At 45.1% G+C, this 27,003-nt stretch overlaps 1 protein-coding gene and 1 long non-coding RNA gene across 4 annotated transcripts in view; one reads left to right on the top strand and one right to left on the bottom strand.

Moving 5' to 3' along the window:
• Window positions 1-358: 358 nt before the first annotated feature.
• Window positions 359-27,003, bottom strand: part of PITX3 (paired like homeodomain 3) — a gene marked incomplete at its 5' end in the record, with an annotated part of 29,390 nt that continues 2,745 nt past the window's right edge. Inside the window, 4 exons of one of the 3 annotated variants that reach the window (XM_081864400.1) lie at window positions 359-1,958; window positions 3,013-3,218; window positions 8,908-9,043; window positions 9,800-9,876. In XM_081864400.1, the coding sequence (XP_081720526.1) occupies window positions 1,410-1,958; window positions 3,013-3,218; window positions 8,908-9,043; window positions 9,800-9,838 (930 nt within the window). In that variant the 3' untranslated portion in view covers window positions 359-1,409. The remainder of the gene's footprint in view (window positions 1,959-3,012; window positions 3,219-8,907; window positions 9,044-9,799; window positions 9,877-27,003) is intronic. The other 2 variants (XM_081864399.1, XM_081864401.1) reach the window with 2 other exon arrangements.
• Window positions 3,292-10,786, top strand: LOC309343164. The gene is made up of 4 exons (XR_014157140.1): window positions 3,292-3,574; window positions 8,931-9,091; window positions 10,095-10,208; window positions 10,627-10,786. It is a non-coding gene; the product is annotated as an uncharacterized lncRNA (long non-coding RNA).

Raw genomic sequence — 27,003 nt, 5'->3', positions numbered from 1 at the left:
CAAGCTTCTAAACTTTTGGAGGCTGAAATACGACTCTCCAAAAACATTATAACTAAAAGCTTATGTAAACAAACACGAGTAAAACGGCCAGAGTACCAATATCTTGGTCTTTCAGTAGAAAACGTGCAATCTACCCAAATATGAAAATGTAAGACCTAGCGATCGGCTGCATGGTGCTATTTTTGACAAACTTGAGGGTAACACCTAATTTTTAGACACTGAGTTCTAGGATTAAAAAAAGGTCTGCTTTAACTGCAGAGCCCAGTTTCTCCACCTTCAGGAGGGGAAAGCAACAGAACGCTTTAATCCTAGGTGTTGGCTCCACATTGCTCTTACAATAAACAGACACCCATAAAGATTGCAAGGATTTCTTCCGATTTATTTTGTAATGGAATTTATTATTGGGAGCATGAAAGAGCCATTGACTGTAAAAGGAAAGCAATGGGGTTCTGTATGTGGATATACTGATATTTAACTCCCGCCTGGTCGAAAATGAAATCCAACAGGGAATGTTTTATTTGCTCATATTTCTCTGTATCTTTTCACTCTTCCTTTCCCCGACTTCCACAGGTAGGCATGGGAGGGACTATGCAGCTCTCGGTTGTCGCTGTTGTTTTTTTGCTAAAGTCAAAGTTCTGTATCCCTTTTGGCGACCTGCTAGCAGCTTCTGCTGTAGTCTTAGAAACCAGTGTAAATCGGGGGGAGGGGGCAGGATCTTATCAACGTGCCCGAGTGGATCTCTCCATTCAGCTGGGTCCCAGACCCTCCCCACGGCTCATAATCCCTCTCTCGCCCCTGCCTTCATGAACTCTGAACCTTTCCATGAGACCACATCTTCCTTTGCCAACCCTCAACCACAAAAGGCCGAAATCTGCAAAGGAAAAGAAGAAGAAGCGACAGAACATTGTGCAAACATTCGTGAAAGAAGTCTAATCCTCAATGCACCAATCTGTGGTCTTTCCAGCATAGCGTTTAGACCTCGGAGGGTTTCGTGTCGGCAGGCATGCAAATCGCCGCAGCGCACAGACATACGTTGGTGAGTGGAATCGGCAGCTGCACTGTTGTCCCCCCTCCCCCTTTCCTGGGTCTCCCTCTCTCCGTATTGTTGCACGAATGGGTTGCCTGTTCTCGGCCCGGAGCAGGAGCAAGCCGAGAGCTATCGCATTTCAGCGCCGGATTGACAATGACCTCAGAGCCTGGCAGAAAAGTCCTCTTTCCCAAACGAGCTTTCAATGAGCGGTTGTGTTTACATTCGCCAAAAACAAAAGAGAGAAGTCGGAAAGTTTATAACAGCATGGTCGTCACGAAGCACATCTTCCTGGAATTTGGTCGGTCTGGGTGTGGCTGTCGGGCTAATGGCCAAGTTCCTGATTATCGGGGTTAGGTGGGTGGGGAAGGGTCCTAGGCCTTCATACTGGCCTGTCCACAGCGTACTGGCAAGGGCTGAGGCTGGAGGCTGCTGTCTGCACTGCCGGATAGGTGAAGTTGGCGTGCTGTTTGGCCTTCAACCTCAGGCTAGCCAGGCTGGAGTTGCACGTGTCCCGGTACGTGTATGGGCTGGCTGGGGAAGCGTATGGGCAGGTACTGGATGAAACGGCCGAGTTAAGGCCGGGGCTGTTGAGGTTGTTGAGGCTGGGGCCTGGCACGCCAGTCACTGTGGAGGGAGCTACCATGGATGAAGGCATGGGCATGGAGCCGATGGAGCTGGGCGTGGAGAACATGGGCTGCGACGAGAGGGGGCTGACGTTCATCGAGTTGAAGAAGGGGAAGCTCTTTGCCGACAGGGTGCTGGTGGCAAGGCCTTTGGTGGCCCAGCTGTTGTACGAGTAGCCGCTGTACATGTCATCATAAGGCTGCATCAGTCCATTGAACTGGGCTCCAAAGCTGTTCTTGCAGAGTTCGGCCTGTTGGTTCCTTTCTCTCTTCCTCCACTTGGCCCTGCGGTTCTTAAACCACACCTGTGAGAGAAAGGGAGTGTTTCCTTAAGTTAGCATTCTCTGTGTGTTAGCTTGGTGATGATAATAATAATAATAATAATAATAATAATAATAATAATAATAATAATATATTTATACCCCGCCCATCTGGTTGGGCTTCCCCAGCCACTCTGGGCGGCTTCCAAAAAAATATTAAAATACTGTAATACATCAAACATTAAAAGCTTCCCTAAACAGGGCTGCCTTCAGATGTCTTCTAAAAGTCTGGTAGTTGTTGTTCTCTTTGACATCTGGTGGGAGGGCGTTCCACAGGGAGGGCGCCACTACCGAGAAGGCCCTCTGCCTGGTTCCCTGTAACTTGGCTTCTCACAATGAGGGAACCGCCAGAAGGCCCTCGGTGCTGGACCTCAGTGTTCGGGTAGACACCAGGCGGGGCAGAAATACAACTCCCATAGGCCTCAGTGAACATCGCAAAGGATAATGGGAGCTGCAGTTACAACGGGTCCTCAGCAATAGAACAGGTGGAACTTGCGACAAAATGTGGCAGGCATCCTCACTTCTAAAATGAGTACAGGATCCCAGCCAACCATTATCTCCCACCACCCAGTGTTCCAACTTTCTTTCCCCTTCTGTTACTCTTCATTCCATGTCTACTGAGCATGCTCAGTCCACAATGGGCTTTTGTTGGTGTTCCTCCTCCCTGTGTCCCCCCCCCCCCGTCCTTTCAGCTTGTTCATGTTTGGGGTGGAAATGTACTTCTGCAAACCTCAGGGTTTCCTCAAGCATGCGAGTATCTCCCCCTTGTTTCTTCGTGGTCCTATTTTGGTGGCACTCGCCGCTTGAGTTCACTATTAGGATTGATTGTGAGAGGAGTGCCTCACTTTTTAAAATGCAAGATTTTGAGAGCAATCTGTTCCTCAGAAAGTACTTGCGCTGTATAATAGCTCACACAAAAAGTTAAAAGCCACATGCAGAGGCCTCTTCCATTCTGCTTGGTCTGCTATGTGGTTCGCTATCGAATCCTCAAATTCTGACCACTTTAAGAGAAAGCAGAGCGGGTGTGAATGAGGCCTACCCGGACTCTGGCTTCAGTCAAGTTGGTCCAGACAGCAATTTCCTCCCGGGTGCTCATGTCCGGATAGCGGTTCCTCTGGAAAGTGGCTTCCAGCTCCTGGAGTTGTTGGCTGGTGAAGTGAGTTCTCTGCCTGCGCTGCTTCTTTTTCAAGGAGCCTTCCTCAGGATTCGAGTCATCGGTCTGGTTCTGCTGTGACTTTTCTGTGTCTGTGAAAGCAAAAGCAAGAGCACCGATTTGTTGTAATATATTACTGACTCACAACTGCGTGCAATAAAGGGTTAACCTGAGCTCAGGTTGCCAGTGGGGGCGGAGCTTAGCAGGCTCCGATTCTCTTTCTGCTTCCTGGAACAAGCAAGAAGTCATGCGGTCATGGCTCCCTGCGAATGAACCAAATCTCTCAAAAAATGAGATTTCGAAGCCTGTATCTTTACAAACCCAAAGATTGCATGATCCTTTTTGTAAAGAAACAAAATACTTTTCTTTTTAAGTCATTTGGAACCTTTTTCATCTCTGTTTTACTGCCAGTGCTGGAGACTTATTTGCTGTAACTTCTGGAAACTTTGTGAGTAAAATATTCACTTATCTGCAAAGTCAAATGTCTTTGATTTATTCTAGCCTAGGGGGTGGATGGGATGAGGGTGGCACTGTGGGTTAAACCACAGAGCCTAGGACTTGCTGATCAGAAGGTGAACAAGGGAATTGAACAAGGGAATTTAATTGAGTTTCTGACAAAAGAATTTTCCAGGTTTTGGCCTTTGGAGGAAGAAAAGGACTTTAAAATTGTGACTGCTTTTAGACTTGGAAAATTAGCAAGGAAAGACATGCCCAGAGACTGTTTGATCACTTTGATATCTAAGGAGGAAAGAGACAAAATACTAGGCCTACATTACGGAAAGTCACTGGATATTTCGGACAAAAGAGTAGAAATTTATAAAGATATCCCAAAACAACTTTTGGACCTTAGATCCACCTATATTGAGTTAGTAAAACTGCTGAGGAGCAACTCAATTGTTTTTAGGTGGGAATTTCCCCAAGGATTATCTTTTACATTCAGAGGGAAGAAGGTTAAAATTAAAACAGCCGAGGATAAAGATAAATTTTTGAGTGCCTACGGAGAGGACCTTCAGAAAGGGATTGAAAGACCTTCAGGGTCTGGACCATCATCTGTACCTGCACCTTTGGGACCTGAAGAGCCGGAGAAAAAGATACCACCACCAGAGGAATAACAGATTTGTTCAGGATGTCTCTGCAACTTCTGAGCTGGAATATTAATGGCTGTAATTCCCCGGAAAAGAGGAGAAGAATATTTCATATATTGAAAAAAGAACAATTGGACATTATTTGTTTGCAAGAAACACATGTGACTAGGCTCCACAGAAAAGTGTTAATAAACAAAAGACTAGGACAAGAATTTATTTCTTCGGACCGAGTTAAGAAAAGAGGAGTAGTGATATATGCGAAGAAGAGCCTGTCACCAAAATTTCTATTTAAAGATGAGCAGGGAAGAATTTTGGCAATTGAGATACAAAATCAAGGAGAAAAGTTTTTGATATTAGGAATCTATGCACCAAATGAGGGGAAATCGGAATTTTATAAGAAGCTGCATGAGATAATGCTGGACTATCTGGACTATGACAACATCATTATGATGGGAGATATGAATGGGGTGGCATCAACTAACATGGACAAGTCTCAAAGCCAAAATGTGACAAAAGATGGCAGACTACCTAAAACTTTTTTTGAACTGACTGACAATTTGGACTTGATTGACATCTGGAGGACAAAGAACCCCCTGGGAAGAGAGGGAACATTCTTTTCTGAAGCCCAACTGACATGGACAAGAATCGACCAAATATGGATAACTAGAGGTCTGGCACCTAAGACGAGAAAGGTGGAAATCTGCCCAAAGACCTGCTCCGACCATAACGCTGTAAAGATGGACATGAGACTAATCTCAACCGGCTCCTTTAGATGGAAGATGAATGACAATCTGTTTAGAAATCAGGAGATTACCAAAAAGGCCCAAAAAGTTTTGAAGGATTACTTTGAGATAAATTTGAACACCACAGTGGAAAAAAGAATCATCTGGGATGCAAGTAAGGCGGTTATGAGGGGGTTCCTGATACAACAGAACGCTGTAAAGAAAAGAGCACAAAATGAGAAAAAAGATAAGATTTTGGAGAAAATTAAAGAATGTGAGAAGAAGTTAAGATTGAAACCGAAGTCAAAGGAGATTTTGAAAGAAATTAAATTTCACCAAGGACAATACTCCAAATTGATAAATCAGGAAGTGGAGTGGAAAGTTAAGTTAATGAAACAAAGATCATTCGACTCGGCAAATAAATGTGGAAAACTGCTAGCATGGCAGTTGAAAAAGAGACAAAAATTAAACACGATCACTAACCTAGAGACTGAAGGAAGAAATATTCAGAACCCTGTGGAGATTAGGAAGTGCTTCCAGAGATATTTTAAACAACTATATACTCAAGGGCCGCAAAACGAGGCTGAGATAGAACAATTTTTGATAAAGAATGGACTACCAAGGTTGTCTCAAGAAAATAGATCAACCCTGAATTGTAAAATAACACGACAAGAGATTGAAGCTGCCATTCAGAATATGCAATTGGGCAAATCCCCAGGGCCAGATGGGCTTACCTCCAAATATTATAAGATACTGAAAGACTATTTGATATATCCACTAATGGAGGTTTGCAATGAGTTTATGGAGGGGAAGAAAGCACTGGAAACGTGGAAAGAAGCCTTCATCACATTGATACCTAAATCAGAATTGGAAAAGACACAACTTAAGAACTACCGTCCCATTTCCCTTCTAAATGTGGATTACAAAATTTTTGCAGACATTTTAGCAAACAGACTCAAAAAGGTTTTAAGCGAAGTGATCCATAAAGATCAGGCAGGCTTTCTCCCAGGAAGACATTTGTCTGCTAACACAAGGAATATTATTGACATTTTGGAACTTTTGCAAACAAATATTAATACAAGAGCAGTGTTAATATTTATAGATGCGGAGAAGGCCTTTGACAACATTTCTTGGAAGTTTATGAAGAAAAATCTGGAAGGGATGGGAGTGGGACGGGGATTTGAAAATGGGATAGATGCAATCTATTCAGAACAGAAGGCCAAATTGATAGTTAACAACGTGGTGACAGAAGAGTTTAAAATTGAAAAAGGAACACGACAAGGTTGCCCTATTTCCGCTCTGTTATTTATTTCGGTCCTGGAGGTGCTCTTGAATATGATTAGAGGGGACTGGTTGGTGGAAGGAATTCAGGTCGGAGCGAAACAGTACAAACTTAAGGCTTTTGCAGATGACCTAGTTTTGACCCTACAGGAGCCAGAATCTAGTACGAAAAGGGCATTACAATTGATTCAAGACTTTGGTCGGGTGGCGGGTTTTAAATTAAACAAACAAAAAACTAAGGTATTGGAAAAAAAATTGACAGTTTCAGAGTCAGAAAGGTTTCAGAAAGAGACAGAGTTAAACGTGGTTAAAAAAGTAAAATATCTAGGGGTGAACATAACAGCAAAAAATCTGAGTTTATTCAAGGATAATTATGAAAAGTGCTGGTCAGAAATTAAGAGAGATTTAGAAAGTTGGTCAAGACTGAAACTTTCCTTGTTGGGCCGAATTGCTGCTATAAAAATGAATGTATTGCCAAGGATGCTGTTTCTTTTCCAGACTTTACAGATTGTGGATAAAATGGAGTGTTTCGGGAGGTGGCAAAGAGATATCTCTAAATTTGTATGGCAGGGCAAAAAGCCCAGAATTAAGTTTAAAATATTAACTGATGCTAAAGAAAGAGGGGGGTTTGCCCTGCCAGACTTAAGGTTGTATTATGAATCAGCAGCTTTTTGCTGGCTGCTTCTTGAAAACACTGATGTTTTAGATTTGGAAGGATTTAACAATGCTTTTGGATGGCATGCATATCTGTGGTATGACAAGGTTAAGATTCACAAGAATTTCAAGAACCACATTGTAAGGAAAGCAGTGTTTAATGTCTGGACAAAATATAAAGACTTATTAGAAAACAAGACCCCAAGGTGGTTATCACCTATGGAAGCTAAGGCTGTGAAAAGACCCAATATGGAGGTCGAATGGCCGAAATATTGGGAAATATTAGAAAGAGATGGAGACAATTGGAGATTGCAGAGTTTGGAGAAACTAAAAGACAAAGTGCGAGATTGGTTACATTACGCTCAGATTAAAGAGGCTTTTAAATTGGATAAAAAGTTAGGATTCCAGGTGGAAAAATCGAAATTGGAAACAGAACTGTTAGAACCTAAGACTAAAGTACTTTCAAGAATGTATAACTTGCTGCTGAGGTGGAATACACAGGATGAAACGGTTAAATCAGCTATGATAAAGTGGGCACAGGATATTGGGTATAATATCATGTTTGCTGACTGGGAAAAGTTATGGACCACCGGTATGAAGTTTACGGCATGTAATGCCTTGAAAGAAAACATTATGAAAATGATATATAGGTGGTACATGACCCCAGTCAAGCTAGCAAAAATATATCACCTGTCAGATAATGTGTTGGAAATGTAAGGAAACTGAAGGAACGTTCTTTCACCTCTGGTGGACTTGCCCCAGGGTTAAGGCCTTCTGGGAAATGATATATAATGAGCTGAAAAAGGTATTTAAGTATACCTTCCCTAAGAAACCAGAGGCCTTCCTTTTGGGCATTGTTGGCCAGAGGGTGTTAAAGAATGATCGAACATTATTTATGTATGCAACAACAGCAGCAAGGATACTTGTCGCTAAATATTGGAAAACTCAAGATTTGCCCACGCTGGAAGAATGGCAGATGCAACTGATGGACTATATGGAGCTAGCAGAAATGACTGGCAGAATCCGAGACCTGGGAGGGGAAGCAGTGGAAGAGGATTGGAAGAAATTTAAGGACTACCTACAAAAACATTGTAAACTTTATGAGTTTTAAGTAGGATGAGAGATTTGAAAATAACAGGACACCTTAAAGTTAGTTGAAAAGATTATGAGAATGAGTGAATTTTATGAGAAAAATAAATTTTGAATAAATATCATGTCAAAATTAAGTATTTAGGACCTAGATAAAAATATTCAAAGTTAGGGACAAAATATTGGAAATGTGTACAATAAGAATGGAAATAAGGTGATAAGTTGCTGGCTAAAGTTTTATAAATTTGGAACGCAGGAGCGAGAGATGTGAGGAAGTCCAAAAATGAAGAAAAGATGGTTATTATAAGATGCTAAATTTTATGTTTGTTTCTTTTTTGTTTGTTCTCTGTTTATTCCGTTTTTTCTCTTTACTGTATTAACAAAACTTTTAATAATTTTTAAAAAACAAAAAAACAAAAAACAGAAGGTCGGCGGTTCGAATCCCTGCAACGGGGTGAGCTCCCGTTGCTCGGTCCCTGCTCCTGCCAACCTAGCCAGTGCGAAAGCACGCCAGTGCAAGTAGATAAATAGGTACCGCTCCAGCGGGAAGGTAAATGGTATTTCTGTGTGCTGCTGTGCTTCGCCTGAAGCGGCTTAGTCATGCTGGCCACATGACCCAGAAGCTGTACACCGGCTCCCTCGGCCAGTAAAGCGAGATGAGCGTCGCAACCCCAGAGTCGGTCACGACTGGACCTAATGGTCAGGGTTCCCTTTACCTTTTTAGGGGGTGGATTGGGGAGAGGGCACGGCCTGGGCAATCCCTGAGGGCCAGCTAGAGGCCTGGATTTTGGCCTTCAGGCATGAGGTTCTGCAGCTCTGCTCTACCAGTTATGATAGGCTCATGTCTAAGAAACAAATAGAGCATCTCCCTTTCTAATCAGGCCGGAGCTGGAGGCTATGAAATGAGAAGCACCGCTTGCTGTTCAGAGCAAAGCCAATTTCGTACTTACCGCTGTGCTCTTGCCCCTTGCAGCTGTGCTCATGTTGTGGTGTCCCCGACTCTGAGAGGGAGAGATTGGGACTGTGGGCCTCTGAGTCAGTGAGCAAGTTGAACTCCATCGGCCTGGAATAGGAACCGGAGAAGAGCTGAAAAAGAGGCCCAAGTGATATCTGAGTAGCATATACGATTAGGAGGTCAGTTTACTTGGTGGGAATAAGTTCAGTTAAGTGGGGTTCACGTCCAATAAGTGTGCTTGTTGCAGCCACAGGCTAACACTGTGAAGAATTAGTGTCTTTACTCCAAAACAGGTTCCATTGTGCACAGTGGGATTTAATTCTGGGAGTGCAGCTACCTTTCAAAGCTAACCAATAAACCTTCGTGTTTGTGGACTGGTAGGTTCATGCCAAATGTTTGTGATCTGGTGACTTTCAGAAGCTAAAGACAAGCTGAGCTTTGGCCTCCGGTGCAAAATTTATACCTATTTCCTCAATGCAGGCTGTGTCAAAGCTGGGAGGCAATGCCTGCTTGTGAACTGGTGGGCATCTTCTTCCTTCCTTACCTCACATTTCCCTCCATTTTCATCCTGCACTGTTATTACAGGTAACAACATATATGCGGTTAGAAATATTTGTGTCCCGTATCCCCCGCCGACTCCTTTTCTAAGATAAAAAAAGGTCAGTGTTTTTAAGAGAAAAAACCTCTGGACGGTTTTCCTCCTCTGCAGTAGACGTGAAGGCAAGCACAGTGGTTTGGCACTTGTGCACACACATGCATAGACAAGCACATGTGCGCACGCCACGCACATGAAAGCGCACAAGTCGCCCTGGCACTTTGAGATGGTGCACCTGTACGTGAAAGGCTGTGAAGGCGGGAGCCACGTTTGCCTCAATATACCAATATACCTTTTTCATGCAGCATTTTGTGCAAGGAGGCAAGTCCATCTGCGGCTCTGGCTATTGTCATAGCTTTTGCGTGATTCCTGGAATTATGCAGAAACACACAGCACATTAATTCCTCGGATTAAGACTTGATTAAGATGTGTGTAACTTTGCAGTCTCAGAATTTATTAAGGCCCCCTTCTCAAGGAAGCAGCAGATGGAATTTCTTCCCAGTGTTTGTAGATGATAATTCCACCCCCCCCCCAGCTATTTGCATACGACTGCATCTGCCGCCCGAGCACAATTTCCTCTCTTCCAGGGACTGATGCTGCAAGGACCTGATTCAAATTCCTCCTTTTCACCTGCTAAAGACCTGAAGTGAGACAGTCGCCCCTCCAGCAAGAGGTGACTAGTTTAGCCAACTTGCAGAAAGGTAAGTGGCATAAAAAAAGAGATCTGTAGGCACCCCAGAAACACGTTTTATTCTGCCTGAAGCAAAAGGTATTTTCTGAACAATTTTGCTTCTGTACAAGAAGCTACACATCACATCTATTTTTGTAGCCCTGGCCCTATGTGTTTCCATTGACTGAACTGGGACACAAACTCAAAAGGGCATGTTTCAGAACACAGCCTCAAATATTTGTTGCTGAGTGAGCAGTAACAGGCAGGGAATATCTCATTGTTCTATGCCCTGGCCCCAAATCAGCTTGTCTGCTTGTCATTGTTCCGAAAATGATATTTTTTAGCTCAGTCTTGGTGCTGTTTGCTGGTATAAACTAAGTAGGAATTCATCTCTGGCTTTTTCCAAGCACAAGAACTACATCTCACTCTTCTCCCTCATCACTGAATAGAAATAGATGTTCTGAAGGAAGCCATCTTCCACTTGATGATGTGAATCAACACGCAAACGTATCAGCCGAAGACCAGAACTACCCAAAGCACAAGAAGAGACTTGACACAGGACATTTTTAGCTCAACAACAGAGATAGGCCAAACCACAACAGGGGAAAAAACAACCCCCACCCCCAAAATCAAAGCCTCCTTCTGAAATCCCCGGAAGCTTCTGCCTGGCTTACGGAGGGAGGTAAAAAAACAACAACTGGTCATAACATCTCCAAAATTCCCCTCCTTCTTTTTCCCATGGTTCCTCATGCTGTCTGAGTTGACTTTTGCCAATGGCAGTTCAGCCCCATTCCCCAGTTCTCAGTTCCCGGGGAAAGCATTGACCCTACGTATGTGCGAAAGGAGGTGGGTCAATTTGGGGCCTGAGTCATTTGGGGCTCCAAACCCCAACACAAACAGCTTGAACTGGGCCTGGAAAGGAACCAGCAACCAGGGCAGCTGTTTTAAAACAGAAGGGTGTATGAGATCGAAACGGAACTGGAATCTGGATGCTGCATTTTGGGCCCATTGATGTTTCTGAGTTGTCTTCAAGGGCAACCCCACACAGCATTGCAGTCATCCAGTCTGGAAGTTGCCAGAGCACAGGGAACAGTGGCCAAGTCATGTATGTCCAAAAGAGGCTGTAGTTGGCAGCGGCGGAGGAAGCCACTTGGGTGCCTGGGGCGGCACATTCAGGGGCAGGGTGAGCTGCCCACAGAGGCAGGGCGAGCCCACCCATAGGGGCAGGGCACACCACGGGGCCTAGGGTCTGCCTGCCTCCTCCCGCTCAAGACGTAACCAGCTGGACTTTTGAATAAATAAGGTACTGCAACCACTACCATGCTATAAGATCCACTATCCTGTAATATTACATATGGTATGTACAATTGTTTGCTTTTTTATATTAATTTTGCTGTAAAAATGTGTGAGATTACGATATTGTAATTATTTGCGTTACCTAGAGCCTGTTCTACTGATGAAGCCTAGGATGGCGAAACAAGGCTAATATCCCGGAAATCCTTGTCTTAGACTCTGTGAAAGGATTCTGTGGAACTGTGACAACCCTTAATGTGGATTATCGGACTCTATGAACAGACAGGTGGAATAGATACTTATACATGTGTGGACCTTATGCATGAACTGACTAGAGAATGAACTGATCCACTGGGTCTTTTTTCGTTGAACTTTATGAGACTTCCGTTGAAATCTACAATTTGATACAATGAATATTATACCTTATTTATTCAAAAGTACAGCTGGTTACATCTTGTGTGATTGTTGAGTATGTTTCCCTTAACCATAGGTTTGTTGTTGTTTTGCCTCTACAGCTGGGTGGGAGGCAGCAGGCAGACCATTTGGGCAGCACAGAGCCTGCGCGTGCCCAAGCCACTGCGTCTCTCCCAGAAGAGACGCTTGGTTCAGGTGCGCTGCAGGCCCCAAGGTGAGTGCCACCCAGCATTTTGTCACCCCCCTCAGTCGTGACACCTGGGACGGCTCGCACCGCACCGCACCCCCTTCCTCTGCCCCTAGTAGCTGGCAAACCAGCCAGAGCTGGACAAAGCCACTCCTAGCATTTGAGGGTAGCTATTCAGAGGGACGCGGGTGGCGCTGTGGGTTAAACCATAGAGCCTAGGACTTGCCGTTCAGAAGGTCAGCGGTTCGAATCCCCGCAACGGGGTGAGCTCCCGTTGCTCGGTCCCTGCTCCTGCCAATCTAGCAGTTCGAAAGCACGTCAAAGTGCAAGTAGATAAATAGGTACCACTCCGGTGGGAAGGTAAATGGCGTTTCCGTGCACTGCTCTGGTCCGCCAGAAGTGGCTTAGTCATGCTGACCACATGACCCAGAAGCTGTACGCCGGCTCCCTCGGCCAATAAAGCGAGATGAGCGCTGCAACCCCAGAGTCAGCTACGACTGGACCTAATGGTCAGGGGTCCCTTTACCTTTTATTCAGAGTACTGTGCAGACTTCCACTCTGTCGCTCTGAAACTGCCCGTTCTGAGGCACCACAAATGGCTCTATCTAGTCCTCATTACTGCTTTAAACACACACCCTGAGCCAGCAGGAGAGATGGTTTGTCATTTGGGCCATGTGTGGTGTCATCAGCATAAATATGCACTTCTCTGTCCAATCATGTTCCGGGGACCAGGGCAGAAGATTCAGATGATTTCTGATTTCGAACGTATAGCCCAGAAACGCACAAAGGGGGGAAAGCGATCTAAGTTCAAGGAAAGGTCATGAATTTCTTGTATATAAGAATTGGGGCGGGGGGGGGGGCGGGAGCATAAAGCATCAGGGCAATTTTCCTACACTTGTGATCTTAATGGAATTGAAACGGGAACCATGGGAAACCATTAATCACCGGAAGATAAACAGCCACGATTAGCCTGCTACTCAGAAGTAGCTGAGCGCAGGTTTCTGCATTATCCAGTCCTCTGTTTCCATCACGTTTATTTGAACCAGCTACCAGTTCAAGGTACAGTGGTACCTCAGGTTACATACGCTTCAGGTTACAGACTCCGCTAACCCAGAAATAGTTCCTCGGGTTAAGAACTTTGCTTCAGGTGAGAACAGAAATCGCGCAGTGGCAGCACGGCAGAAGTGGGAGGCCCCATTAGCTAAAGTGGGACCTCAGGTTAAGAACAGTTTCAGGTTAAGAACGGACCTCCAGAACGAGTTAAGTCTTTAACCCGAGGTACCACTGCACCAGTTAATTAAAGCCCAGTCCCAGTGTAGCCTTAGACAGCACTCTCTCCTGTTTGTTGCCTCCATCTTTTGTGACCAGCAAGTAAGACCAGCAACTAAGGCCAAAGGACCTTTTGTTGTAAGAAAGGGATCATTCGCACAACTTATTCACAGTCAGCTTTCTTTTTTTTTTTTTTTAATAATATTTATTAGAAATTTCCAATTACAACAAAATAAAAAGAACAAAACATCCCAATTTAAAATCTTATTTTCAATAACATCTTTCCAGGACTTCCCCTCCCTCCCCCCTCTTGTATTCCAATTCTTACAAATAAATTCAGCAAGCTCTTATCCCAGATTTTGAACTTATTATCATTAGCCCAATTTTAAAAATATTTTCCCATTCTCTAAAATCGACCTGTTCCCTTCCGCGTGTTCCCTCCTTTAATATACAATACAGATTAAAATAATCAAATATAATTAATTAAAATAAAATTATAAAATATAATTAAGATAATCAAATATAATTTTACACCCTTTGGATTCCAAATTTCCCTCCCCCCTTTCCCGGTTGCGTTCCCAATGTTCTTCAACGTCTGATGTCTTCCTGGAGCTCCCACATCTATCTAGGCCATAGTCCTTTACCAGTCATCTTTAATTTCGAATGTCCAATCTTGGAAGGAGTCTATCTCAAAAAGGCCCATTTCTTCCATCCAGATTTTTATATTTAGGAGTAAAAGCTCCAATTTTATTTCTTTAGACCTTTCAAATCTGGATGTCCCAAATGTTCCCACTTCCAACTTTGTCCAATTCTTGTTGTTCTTGTTGTTCTTGTTGATCTCTCTCCTCCTTTTTTTTTTCCCCCCTGCTCTCCTGCACAAATGTTCTAATTCCAAAAGCTTCTAATTCCTCTGCAGAGGCTCTGTTATTCAGGAACAAAACATTATGCCAAGTCCCTTCCATTCTTCAATAGATAAATCTATTGTCTCCTTTAGTGTGTAGACCTCTGTAGACAAAATAGTGTTCCATTTCTGCAGTTTCCCAGGAGATAAAAAATTCTATTCAAGTTCCAAGCCAACAATACTTGTAATATCCCTCAGCTCCTCTAGGTGAATTGCAATAACTCAATTCCCTTCCAGATCACGCCCACCAGTCAAAATAACTTGTTATTCCTTGTTTTAAACAATTTATATCCAATTTATAACAAATGTAACCGGCAAAGTCCTCGTAACAAAGTTCTCTTTTTCGTTCTTCCGCTTTGACAGCTCTTTGACAGCTGTCAAAACCTCTCTTTCTCTTCTCCCGGTGCTCTCACAAATCGCTCCCAGGATTCCGGGGTGGGGGGTGGGGTGGGTGGGTTGCTTTTTAATTCAATTCCACTTTTCTCCTCCAGCTCAGTCTTATAATTTTCCATCGCGAAGTTAGTAACTTTGTCAAAATAGGGTTACGCTCGATCTTAGTTGTCAAATCCTTTACTTTAACTCCTCTACAACAGGGGGGGGGCTGACTTCCTTTTTGCGCCTCCCCCGCTCGCTCCGAATTTTTTAAAAAAATTTATCCCCCTTTTTAGTCCAGGTTCCAATTACTCACGGGTTATTCTTTTAAGTCCAAATTTTCAATAGAAGAAGTCAGCGCTCTCCGTCGAATGGCATGCGGCTTCGCTCGGCAGGGGAAGCGGAGGACTCAAAGCACCCCCCCCCTGTCACCGTTCCGCAGCCTTTAAAAAGGCTCCTTCGCGGGTCGGGGGAGCGCAAAAGGTGCCAGCCGAGTCACCATGTCCATGGGTTTCAGTGCCCATGGTTTTTGAGGGTCCCCGCGTCGCCGGCGCGGTAGGACCCAGCCCCTGCCGAGCAGGCTCCCTCCGGAGCTCGGAGGGAGTCCGCCATTCGGCGATGGCGCCAACCCGGAAGTCTATTCACAGTCAGCTTTCTAACAACTATATATATTCTAAATTTTCTGTTGTAAACCTCTGAGCACCTTTTAGATGGAAAGTAGCTATGCATTTACAATTTAATATAAAATAAATACACTATGACAGATTTTTAAATGTTCTGTAAGTTAAGGGGTAAATGGCTTGTGAAAGACTTGCAGTTCCTTACTTCCTTCCTTTTATAGACCATGAAAACTACAGAGAGTAGAAAGTTAGAGAGAACCATCTCATTGTCTACATATGCTGTTTCATGCTGAATGTTTAAATGGTTCTCCCTGCCTGTGGAAATCAAATGAGAAACCCAAGGTTTTAATTTACCAGAGACAGAGCGACAGAATGTCCACTCCCAGACAAATTTACTTTCTGACATATTTCTCTTATGTAAAACGTTAGTTTAAGTTTTGCCAACACTTTAAAATAATCCTCCCAATGCAAATGATGTCTGTGGACCCGAAATTTGAGGGTCAATGCAGCTGGGGCTGAGAGAGAGTGGCTTGTGAGAATAAACCTCACTCTGAAAACTTCAGAGGGTTAGGCTGAGGCCAAGGGAGTTGCTTGCAGCATCACTGCAATGTGCTCTACTGCTGTTGTACTCTTGTTGAAGACTGAGGAACTGTGCTGAAAAGAACAGCTTACGATAGCCTTGCAATGTAAAGGTAAAGGGACCCCTGACCATTAGGTCCAGTAGTGGACAACTCTGGGGTTGCGGCGCTCATCTCGCTTTACTGGCCGAGGGAGCCAGAGTACAGCTTCCGGATCATGTGGCCAGCATGACTAAGCCGCTTCTGGCGAACCAGAGCAGCGCACGGAAACGCCGTTTATCTTCCCGTCGGAGTGGTACCTATTTATCTACTTGACTTTGACATACTTTCGATCTGCTAGGTTAGCAGGAGCAGGGACTGAGCAACGGGAGCTCACCCCATCACGGGGATTCGAACCACCAACCTTCTGATCGGCAAGCCCTAGGCTCTGTGGTTTAGACCACAGCGCCACCCGCGTCACTAGTCTTGCAGTGTAGTCCAGTGGGATCAATTGGGACATAGGCTGGTATGGATTTCTAGCCAAATTCTGCCGCTGCCCCCCAAAATAGATTACACTTCAAACTTCTTCGCAAGCCAAATTACTGCTTGTTCAGTTACTTTAAATATTTTATACCACCTTTCAATCATATTCTCGGGGGGGCTTACAAATCCAGAGCTCAAGTGAATTCAAAAGCCACGTTGGCATGTCACATTAAGTCAAGCCGTGAAAATACAGTGGTACCTCGGTTTAAGTACTTAATTCGTTCTGGAGGTCCGTACTTAACCTGAAACTGTTCTTAACCTGAAGCACCACTTTAGCTCATGGGGCCTCCCGCTGCTGCCGCGCCACCGGAGCACGATTTCTGTTCTTATCCTGAAGCAAAGTTCTTAACCTGTAGCACTATTTTTGGGTTAGCGGATTCTGTAACCTGAAGCGTATATAACCTGAAGCGTATGTAACCCACGGTACCACTGTAGGAACATCGGGACATTCCGGGATCAAATCAGAAACCAGGACGGCTTCTGTAAATCCAGGACTGTCCCTGGAAAATAGGGACATTGGGGTGCAGATGTATTGGCAGGGGCAAACATTGGTAATATGGCGCCCCAAGAGAGGACAAAATTTCCACCTCCCATTTCTTAGGTAAAGGTAAAGGTACCCCTGCCCGTACGGGCCAGTCGTGACCGACTCTGGGGTTGTGCGCCCGTCTCGCTTAAGAGGCCGGGGGCCAGCGCTGTCCGAAGACATTTCCAGGTCACGTGGCCAGCGTGACAAAGCTGCTCTGGCGAGCCGGCACCAGCGCAGAACACGGAAACGCCATTTACCTTCCCGCTATAAAGCGGTACCTATTTATCTACTTGCACTTAAGGGTGCTTTTGAACTGCTAGGTGGGCATGAGCTGGGACCGAACGACGGGAGCTCACCCCACTGCAGGGATTCGGACCGCCAACCATACGATCGGCAAGTCCTAGGCGCTGAGGTTTTACCCACAGCGCCACCCGCATCCCGCTCCCATTTCTTATGATAGCAATAATTCTTTTTCCAATCTCAGTTGCTCTTTTTATGCACCTTCTCGGTAGGTACCTGTTAAGGTGAAGGACCCCTGGACGGTTAAGTCCAGTCAAACTTGACAATGGGGTGCGGCGCTCATCTCCACATTCAGGCCGAGTGAGCCGGCGTTTGTCCACAGACAATTTTCCGGGTCATGTGGCCAGCATGACTAAACTGCTTATGGTGCAACAAAATACCGTGACAGAAGCCAGAGTGCACAGAAGCACATTTACCTTCCCGCCGCAGCGGTACCTATTTATCTACTTGCACTGGTGTGCTTTCGAACTGCTAGATTGGCAGGAGCTGGGAAAGAGCAATGGGAGCGCACCCCGTTGTGCGGATTCGAACCTCTGACCTTCTGATCGGCAAGCCCAAGAGGCTCAGTGGTTAAATATTTGTTGTTGTTGTTATGCACACACCCCTTGGCTCAGCGCCCTGTGCGGGGGAACTGCCGGCACCGCCTTAAATCCAGCACTGCTGCTGGATCCCAAGGAGATGGTAGCTGCTTTATTCCTCCCTGGCCAAAGTTTGGCTCAACATGCCATCCAAACCCAGGTTTGTGATTTAGCCTCTTTAGCCTTTTATCAAACCTGGAATCATGGTTAATGCAAGCCTTGGCTTAGCTGCTGCCCTGCGCTAATCTGGGGTGAGACTATGCTCTGAGAAGCTGCAGCCATCAGGGTAAAATGTGTCCCCACATATCACATGTTGTTTTCGTTCTTCACCAGCTCCGCATTGCTTTCAGGTTGCTGTTTCCTGCACAACTGTGTCACACATACAACCTAGAATGATCTAACTATGGCAGGGAGTGACAAAGGACTAAAACAAACTTCCACGTTAAGTTAAGAGATGATGTCTGGAAGCTTTCTAGACAATCATTTCAATCATTTTCTCTGGTGTTCTGATGCCACTGCATGGGCCCACACAACTGCAGTAATGGGAAAACCTTTGATCCCACATCCTAAGGTTCGTGGGCAAATTAAACAGCAAAATAATGTGCTGTCTTATAAAAGTAATTTATGGATTTACAGTGCCTTATTGAAAGACAGATCCATGTAGCAAGCTAGGAACATTTGTCAAAGAGCACAGGCTTCCCTGCTAGCTTATCAGGTAGAGAACGCTTATCAAATATCACACACTCTATAGTCTAAAGATAGGGGGTGCTGTATAGGTTGGCAAAAAAATAAGATGTATTTTGTATACCCTTCAACATTTCACTCTTGTAAATGAGTGTGTATTCCTAGGGACAGAGTCCAAGGCCTTAACACAATTCAGACTCGCATTCGCAACAGCTAGAAAACAAGAGCTAAAAGTGTGCGCATGCACTGATTCCAACTAGGCGATAAAAGCTGTGGGGCAAGCCACAAACCCCACAGCAGTTCAAATACACATGAAACACATGTCTATGCCCATAGCTTCCTTTATGCAATTTACAACAGGAATTGGGGATCTGTGGCTCTTCAGCACTTAGCTTCCCAACTCCCATCAACCCTAGCCAGCATAGATAATGGTTAGGGATTATGGGAGTTGTAGTCCAACAACATGTGGAGAGTAACCTAGATTTAAGGTGCCATTTGGCACCTAGCTTATATATCTGAGTTTCTAACGCTGGGTACCTGACTATGAGTTCAATTCAGTGGCTAAGGAACAGAATTCTTAAGCAGAAATAAAGAGAGTACGTACTTCGGAGCATATGCAGACAGTTTTCCCCTCGCCACTGAGCAACTGCAGGTTTCCCCCTTCCCAAAGTAAGAAGTGGTCTTACAGAAGGATGGCATATCACTCACACTTCTCATTTTAGAAATTAAGTATTGATCTAACATCAGTTACAAGCAAATGATGACCAGAGCACATATACATTCTGTTCTCCTTTCCACAACACAATCCTGTTCTTCTTTTCCTTTCCCCAGTGAAAGATAAAGGGACCCCTGACCATTAGGTCCAGTCGTGACCGACTCTGGGGTTGCGGCGCTCATCTTGCTTTACTGGCCGAGGGAGCCGGCGTACAGCTTCCGGGTCATGTGGCCAGCATGATTAAGCTGCTTCTGGCGAACCAGAGTAGCGCACAGAAACGCCGTTTACCTTCCCACCGGAGTGGTACCTATTTATCTACTTGCACTTAGATGTGCTTTCGAACTGCTAGGAGGGCAGGAGCTGGGACCGAGCAACGGGAGCTCACCCCATTGCAGGGATTCGAACCGCTGACCTTCTGATCGGCAAGTCCTAGGCTCTGTGGTTTAACCCACAGTGCCACCCGCGTTCCCAGTTACTCTTTCACAAATAGGGGTTTTTGTTAGCGGTGAATTTATTCTGCTTTAGTACTGAAATGCTTCCCTACAGTATCCCTGTGTGGAGAGGCTATAGTGCAACAGAAGCGGAACAAAGATTTGCAGCATAAAGTGTTATGGCATTTCAGCAGGAAGTTATGGGATATGCACAGGTTGGAAATGAAGCTCCTGCTTTAAATCTTCTACATGCTGAAACAGGATTGGAAGGAGGACCAGGTATGACCTCTTTGAGACCATCATCAGCACAAATCATCCTAAGTGTACAATAAAAAGGCCCTCCAGAGGGGCCCTTTGTTGTTCTGATACACAAGCTCACCAGAATTCAGCCTAGAAGGTAGCTCCACAAATGCCAAATGCCTTTTTCTCAACAGTTAACAGGGGCTGCCTCCCTCCTCCCCTCCCATTCAGAAATCGGGAGCTGGCTGTCCCTGAATACATGTTGTCATTATTAGAGCTGCCTCCACAATCGGTCCCACCCAAAAAAAACCATTCCTCACCCTACTTTGCCTTCATTTCAGCAGCCCCAAAGGGTGTGTTTCTTACATCTCAGGAGAGTGGCACGTTTTATCTGTATTGATGTTTCCTGTCCACACTAGTGGGTGGAGTTTGATAAGATGTGTTTGCTCACTATTTTTGTCCTTCCCGGCAATTTATTGTGTCATTGACATGTTGCAGAATTCACCTGCAAAAAAAACCCTCACCTGTCTGGGTGGGCTCTGAGACAGACCTGCAATGCATCAGCTTAGGCCAAAAACTAATAATAATAGTAATAATAATAATAATAATAATAATAATAATAATAATAATAATTAGTAGTAGTAGTAGTAGTAGTTATTATTTATACCCTGCCCATCTGGCTGGTGTTTCCCCAGCCACTCTAGGCGGCTTCCAACAAAATATTAAAAATACATTAAAAAATCAGTCATTAAAAACTTCCCTAAAGAGGGATGCCTCCAGATGTCTTCTAAACATCAGATAGTTGTTTCTTTGACATCTGGTGGGAGGGTGTTCCACAGGGCGGGCGCCACTACCGAGAAGTCCCTCTGCCTGGTTCCCTGTAACTTGGCTTCTCACAGTTAGGGAACCACCAGAAGGCCCTCGGCACTGGACCTCTGTGTCCGGGCTGAACGATAGGGGTGGAGATGCTACTTCAGGTATACATTAGTGGCTTAAAACACAGAGAGCCCCCCCCCAGTTGCATTTCAAGTCACATTTTCACTCTGTTGTGCACATCAGAGAGGGGCGAGGATGCCTTCACCTGATGCGCATTGCCTGATTTCCTGCAATGTCCCCCCAACTCATTTTCATGAAACTGTCATTTGTGCAGACGCTGTCATCCACGCAAGCAGAACAGCTATCTCAAAGGTACATCTGAAGACAGCCCTGTTTAGGGAAGATTTTAATGTTTGATGCATTACTGTATTTTAATATTTTGTTGGAAGCCACCTAGAGTGGCTGGGGAAGCCCAGCCAGATGGGCGGGGTATAAATAAATAAATTATTATTATTATTATTATTATTATTATTATTATTATTATTATTACACACCTTAACTGCGGAGGAAATATGGCTCCAGTTTTCCTTTCAGATTGGAGCTGGTTTGAGGGAAAACATATCAAACAACAGTATTACTCAAGACACTATGAGGTAATGTTGCTTGTACTTGGATTCAAAACCAGAGGCGGGGGCACAACAGATTAAGGTATACACAGCCTTAGAATAGGTAACGGTAAAGGGACCCCTGACCATTAGGTCCAGTCGTGACCGACTCTGGGGTTGCGGCGCTCATCTCACTTTACTGGCCAAGGGAGCCGGCGTACAGCTTCTGGGTCATGTGGCCAGCATGACTAAGCCGCTTCTGGCAAACCAGAGCAGCCATACAGAAACACCGTTAACCTTCCCGCCGGAGCGGTACCTATTTATCTACTTGCACTTTAATGTGCTTTCGAACTGCTAGGTTGGCAGGAGCAGGGACCGAGCAACGGGAGCTCACCCCGTTGCGGGGATTCGAACCGCCAACCTTCTGATCGGCAAGCCCTAGGCTCTGTGGTTTAACCCACAGCGCCACCCGCGTCCCACAGCCTTAGAATGGCAACAGCCAAATAAAGAGAGTGTCCCATTAGGATCACATTAACACTTCCCCCTGGGGGATCATCCTGTAAATGTTATAGCACAGGGCTATTGGATTGACCAGAATTGTTGAGCGCTTTTTTTGGGAAAGGGGGGGACCTGTGATCAACCAACATTGACAAGGGACATCCAGCGATCGACCGATAGATCTCAAGATCGACCTGTTGGACAGGCCTGTTATATCAGAACCAGTCCTTGGTAACAAACTCTGAGAAGGTATTTTGTTCATATGCTATACCCATAACAAATTATCCTCCTGGACCTGGAAAAAAGCATGAAAATTTGGTTCACTGATTCTCATTCTGCTCCTACTTTCTCCTAAGTGTGACAAGGAATCACATTTTCGAAGGACTAAAGTGAGTGCTTGCTTACGGATATAGGTAATTATTAAAGTAACAACAACAACAGAAATCCTGTTTGCTTTATGTGGGCTGCAACATTCCCATGCATATTAATGGTCGATGAGTTGGTTTCCCTGGTGCAATATTCAGAGATAAAAGAAGAGAAGTCAGGAAAGTTGTTTTTAAAAATTATTTAAAGTCAGATTCACTTCATTTCCTATGCAAGGTACTGTTAAGGCAGATTTCTTAGCAGCGGAGGAAAGAAACAACATTTGGGAAAATGACAAGCTGGAGAGGCCTTGCCTTTTAGGTAAAGGGTTACCTGCTTCAGACAGCGAGCTGAATTTCCCGTCTATGAAACAGGGACGACAAAAGAAAAACGAAACAGTGTGTGCTGTTGTTGTGATAGTTCATCTGTTCTGTAGGCTAGGGGGAATTTGCTGACTCGTCCTTCAGGAACCTCTCCGATGGGCTGCTGCAAGAGCTACTAAAACCATTTTAGGTGAAGAGAAGGGGGGACTCAACCACAATTGCTCCGATGGTGAGGTGTGGAGTTTCTCTGGTCTTACAGCTTTTGAGATCACGTTCTTCTCCAGGGGTGGGGGCTGTGACCCTGTGCTGCAGCTGCTGCTGAGTTTGTTGCATTTATTATGATTGTTTAAATTTGTCCTGATGCTACTTGTACTGTATTACCTTGGAAGCTTTGGAAACGTGAGTTTATAATTTTTTTAAGCAATGGCAAGACTTCACAGAACTGCCGATTTTCATTCTTGCCCACCATTCCAAGGAAGAGCTCAAGTCCAGCTAAGGAGCTAAGGATGGCTGATTTACCACTACTGTTAAACATCCTTTACTCTAAAAGGTCTAAGAGATTAAATACTGAACATTCAGAGGAGAGACTGATAATGTCACTTGTGCTCTGGAACAATTCAGTGTATATTATTTATCATTTATAATGATAATATAATATCATTATATATGATATTATCATTGTGCTCTGGAACAGTTCAGTGTATATTATTTATCCCACCTGCCCCTGTTCAGGAAGACGTACAGTGGTACCTCTGGTTAAGTACTTAATTTGTTCCAGAGGTCTGTTCTTAACCTGAAACTGTTCTTAACCTGAAGCACCACTTTAGCTAATGGGGCCTCCTGCTGCTGTGCCGCTGGAGCACGATTTCTGTTCTCATCCTGAAGCAAAGTTCTTAACCCGAGGTGCTATTTCTGGGTTAGTGGAGTCTGTAACCTGAAGCGTATGTAACCTGAGGTACCACTGTACACTACTTTATTTTATCTCCTTAGGAATAGTTTGGAAGAGACAGCAGGGCTGTTCATTTGTTACATTCAGTGAACATACAGTTTTTGTACAGTGTACACAAGATTGCTAATTTTTACACATATGAATTTATGGACATTTTATACATATTTGGCGGCATATGATCGCGAGCAACACTTTTTGATAAAAGTTTTTTCAAATTCTTGCAGAGCCTATTCCAAAGACACAACTATAATATGTATATATTGAAATTAGATTTTTTAAAAATTGGTTGGGGCTAGAATGATTTTTTAAAAGGAAGTGGGTGATAAGAGTTTTCAGCCCGTTTATTTCAGTGGGTCTAGTAAGTCTAACTGGACACGGGTGGTGCTGTGGTCTAAACCAGAGAGCCCAGGGCTTGCCGATCAGGTCGGTGGTTTGAATCCCCATGACAGGGTGAGCTCCCATTGCTCGGTCCCTGCTCTTGCCAACCTAGCAGTTTGAAAGCACATCAAAGTGCAAGTAGATAAATAGGTACCACTCCGGTGGGAAGGTAAACGGTGTTTCTGTGTGCTGTTCTGGTTTGCCAGAAGTGCCACATGACCTGGAAGCTGTACGCAAGTAAAGCAAGATGAGAGCCACAACCCCAGAGTCGTCCGCGACTGGACCTAACGGTCAGGGGTCCCTTTAGCTTTAGTGAGTCTAACTAACGTTGGACTTCACCCAGTTAACATTTCTCCACTTACAAACATTGATTTAACAAGAAGGGAAGAAGCAAAATAAATGGTTCAGAAACAAATATTCAAATTAAGGTGGGTCTCTAAATAACTACAGCAACAAAAACAGGAGAGGATAGAGTTCAAAGAATCAACTATGTACCACTGAGTAATTAGGGTCTCTTATAGCAGTCTCTGTTCCTGCTGCTACAGTCTTGGACTGGGAAGTAGATGTAGGCTTCATCCTGTCATTCCCTGGCTGCAGAATGATGTTTTTTGTGCAGGAGGCAGCAGTTCTCTGCTCCACTGTCTTATCTGCATGTTGCTTTTTACTCTGTGTGTGTCTCTCTCTCTGTCTGTCTCTGGGGTTTCACACGATCTTCCCTCTCCCAAATCTCCCACTCTCCCAGCAAAACAGCAACATGTCCTCTTAATCTCCTGTCAGCAGGCTCCTTAGTGCCAAAACACTTGTGTTCCAGGTATACCACAGGAAGCCACACTTTACACAGGGTCATGTAAGGTTATAATGTGTGTCCCCATCAGTTCACACGAGGCAGAAACATTTCAGGAGGGTGGAGAGGAGGGATGTGCCTTGTGGAGAGGGTCTTTGACCCAAGGAGGGGCACAGCCTGGGGAGAGTCCCAAGGACTGGACAGAGAAGTTTTGGGGGCTGCATTCCCCCACCCAAATCAAGTGAATAAATAAAAATACTTAACAAAAAGTAGAAACAATCAGAATCATCTTTGAAGCTGAAATACTTGCTGAGGTCACTTGGATTTTCACCAAATCCAAGAAAACTTGCTTTAGTTTAAGCTAAAGGTAAAGGGACCCCTGACCATTAGGTCCAGTCGTGACCGACTCCGGGGTTGCGGCGTTCATCTTGCTTTACTGGCCGAGGGAGCCAAAGTACAGCTTCCGGGTCATGTGGCCAGCATGACTAAGCCGCTTCTGGCGAACCAGAGCAGCGCATGGAAACGCCGTTTACCTTCCCGCCAGAGCGTTACCTATTTATCTACTTGCACTTTGATGTCCTTTTGAACTGCTAGGTTGGCAGGAGCTGGGACCGAGCAACGGGAGCTCACCCCGTTGCAGGCATTCAAACCGCTGACCTTCTGATCGGCAAGTCCTAGGCTCTGTGGTTTAACCCACAGCACCACCCGCGTCATGTAGCATGGCTGAAAACCTATGCAAGTTGCCTGGCTGGGCAGTAAGCTGCGTCAAACTCCCTGGTCCTGTCTTCTGACTGGTTTTGCAAAACAAAAAGAGCTTGAGTCAGCAGAAACACATTCTTTGTTTAGAATCAGCAACGCAAGCAAAGAAGTGTTACCATTGAGACTGCTAGCATGAGATCGGAACCCAGACAAAGGAAAAGAAAGAAGTATCTAGCCTGATTATTTTCCCACATCTTCTGACATCCTCTACGCTGGTCTGTGTCAAACAGCAGCAAAACTTGAATGCATTGTCACCTTCTTTACTTGTTGGATAAAGGAGAATCACACCCCTGCCCCACTAGGCTTGAAAATACCCAGGATGAAAACCAAGTTTTCATACCAGAGAGAATTCAAGGCAACCCTGGTGTTTTAGCAGATACAGCAATCCAGGAACATCTCAGGGCTGCCAACTCACAGCCCCGTCAGTGGCAGGAATCCCATCTTCCCGTCATGGATGCAAAAAGGGAAGAATAGAGATTTGGTTCCCATTTCCGGTAAAGTCCTAGTGAAATGACCTCCCATCATTCCCCACCCCCAAAACAAGCCCACTGAACTTTACACCACCTTCCCACTTAGCAAAGCTGCCTGCACGTTAGTCAAAATCCACACACAAAATATGGGATGGGTCGCGATTTGCTGTTCAAGCCAGGCGTTCTCAAAGGATGTGGCAGAAAAAGATGTGTGGCAGGAAGATTCAAGGGCAATCAAAGAAACACTTAAACATTTCAGTGTAGTATAGTATAGCACAGCCCAAAGCAATTATTTTACTTGCAGAATATGCACAGATGTCTTTTTAAAATGAGAGCAATCCTACTTGTGATTTTATTTCCCAATACATTTCTTCTCATAGAATCATAGAATGGTTGAGTTGGAAGGGACCAAGAGGGTCATATTGTCCAAACAACCTGCAATGCAAGAATATTTTGTCTCCAAAGTGGGGCTCAAACCCGTGGCCCTGAGATTAAGAGCCTCATACTCTACGAACTGGGACGCGGGTGGTGCTGTGGGTTAAACCACAGAGCCTAGGGCTTGCCAATCAGCAGGTTGGTGGTTTGAATCCCTGCAACGGGGTGAGTTCCCGTTGCTCGGTCCCAGCTCCTGCCAACCTAGCAGTTCAAAAGCACGTCAAAGTGCAAGTAGATAAATAGGTACTGCTCCAGCGGGAAGGTAAACGGCATTTCTGTGCGCTGCTCTGGTTCGCCAGAAGTGGCTTAGTCATACTGGCCACATGACCCGGAAGCTGTATAAAGCGAGATGAGCGCCGCAACCCCAGAGTCGGCCACAACTGGACCTAATGGTCAGGGGTCCCTTTACCTTTACTCTACCAACTGAGCTATTTCACCTGTCAATTAAAAAAAACAAAAATATTACAGCAAATTTTTATGCTGAAAAAAGTTGCCAGAGGGGGAAAAAATTGAGAACCACTGTCCAAACCCATGGGGGCCATCTCATGCGCCTTTGAAAGCCAAACCGGCCCCAGTCGAGCCACTCAGTCAGCACCCTTCGAACCCGCAGGGCTGAGCTCCTGGCGAGCAAAGGACCAACCGGTCGCCTGCCGTTAAGGCTCGAGGGGGCGCCCCACCACCGCTCCGAGAGGGGGCTGGGAAGGGGCGTCTCTTGCTCCGCCCGCCCTGAGCAAAGGGATCAGGCTGCCAGAATGCGTTGGGGCCGCCTCGCCAATCGCCCACGAGGTGGGCTCTCTCCTGCCAAGCCGAAAGCGG

Source organism: Podarcis erhardii, assembly GCF_964252035.2.
Source record: "Podarcis erhardii genome assembly, chromosome: 5".
In the NCBI taxonomy this organism is placed as follows: domain Eukaryota; kingdom Metazoa; phylum Chordata; class Lepidosauria; order Squamata; family Lacertidae; genus Podarcis; species Podarcis erhardii.
This window is presented reverse-complemented; position numbering and strand designations above follow the sequence as displayed.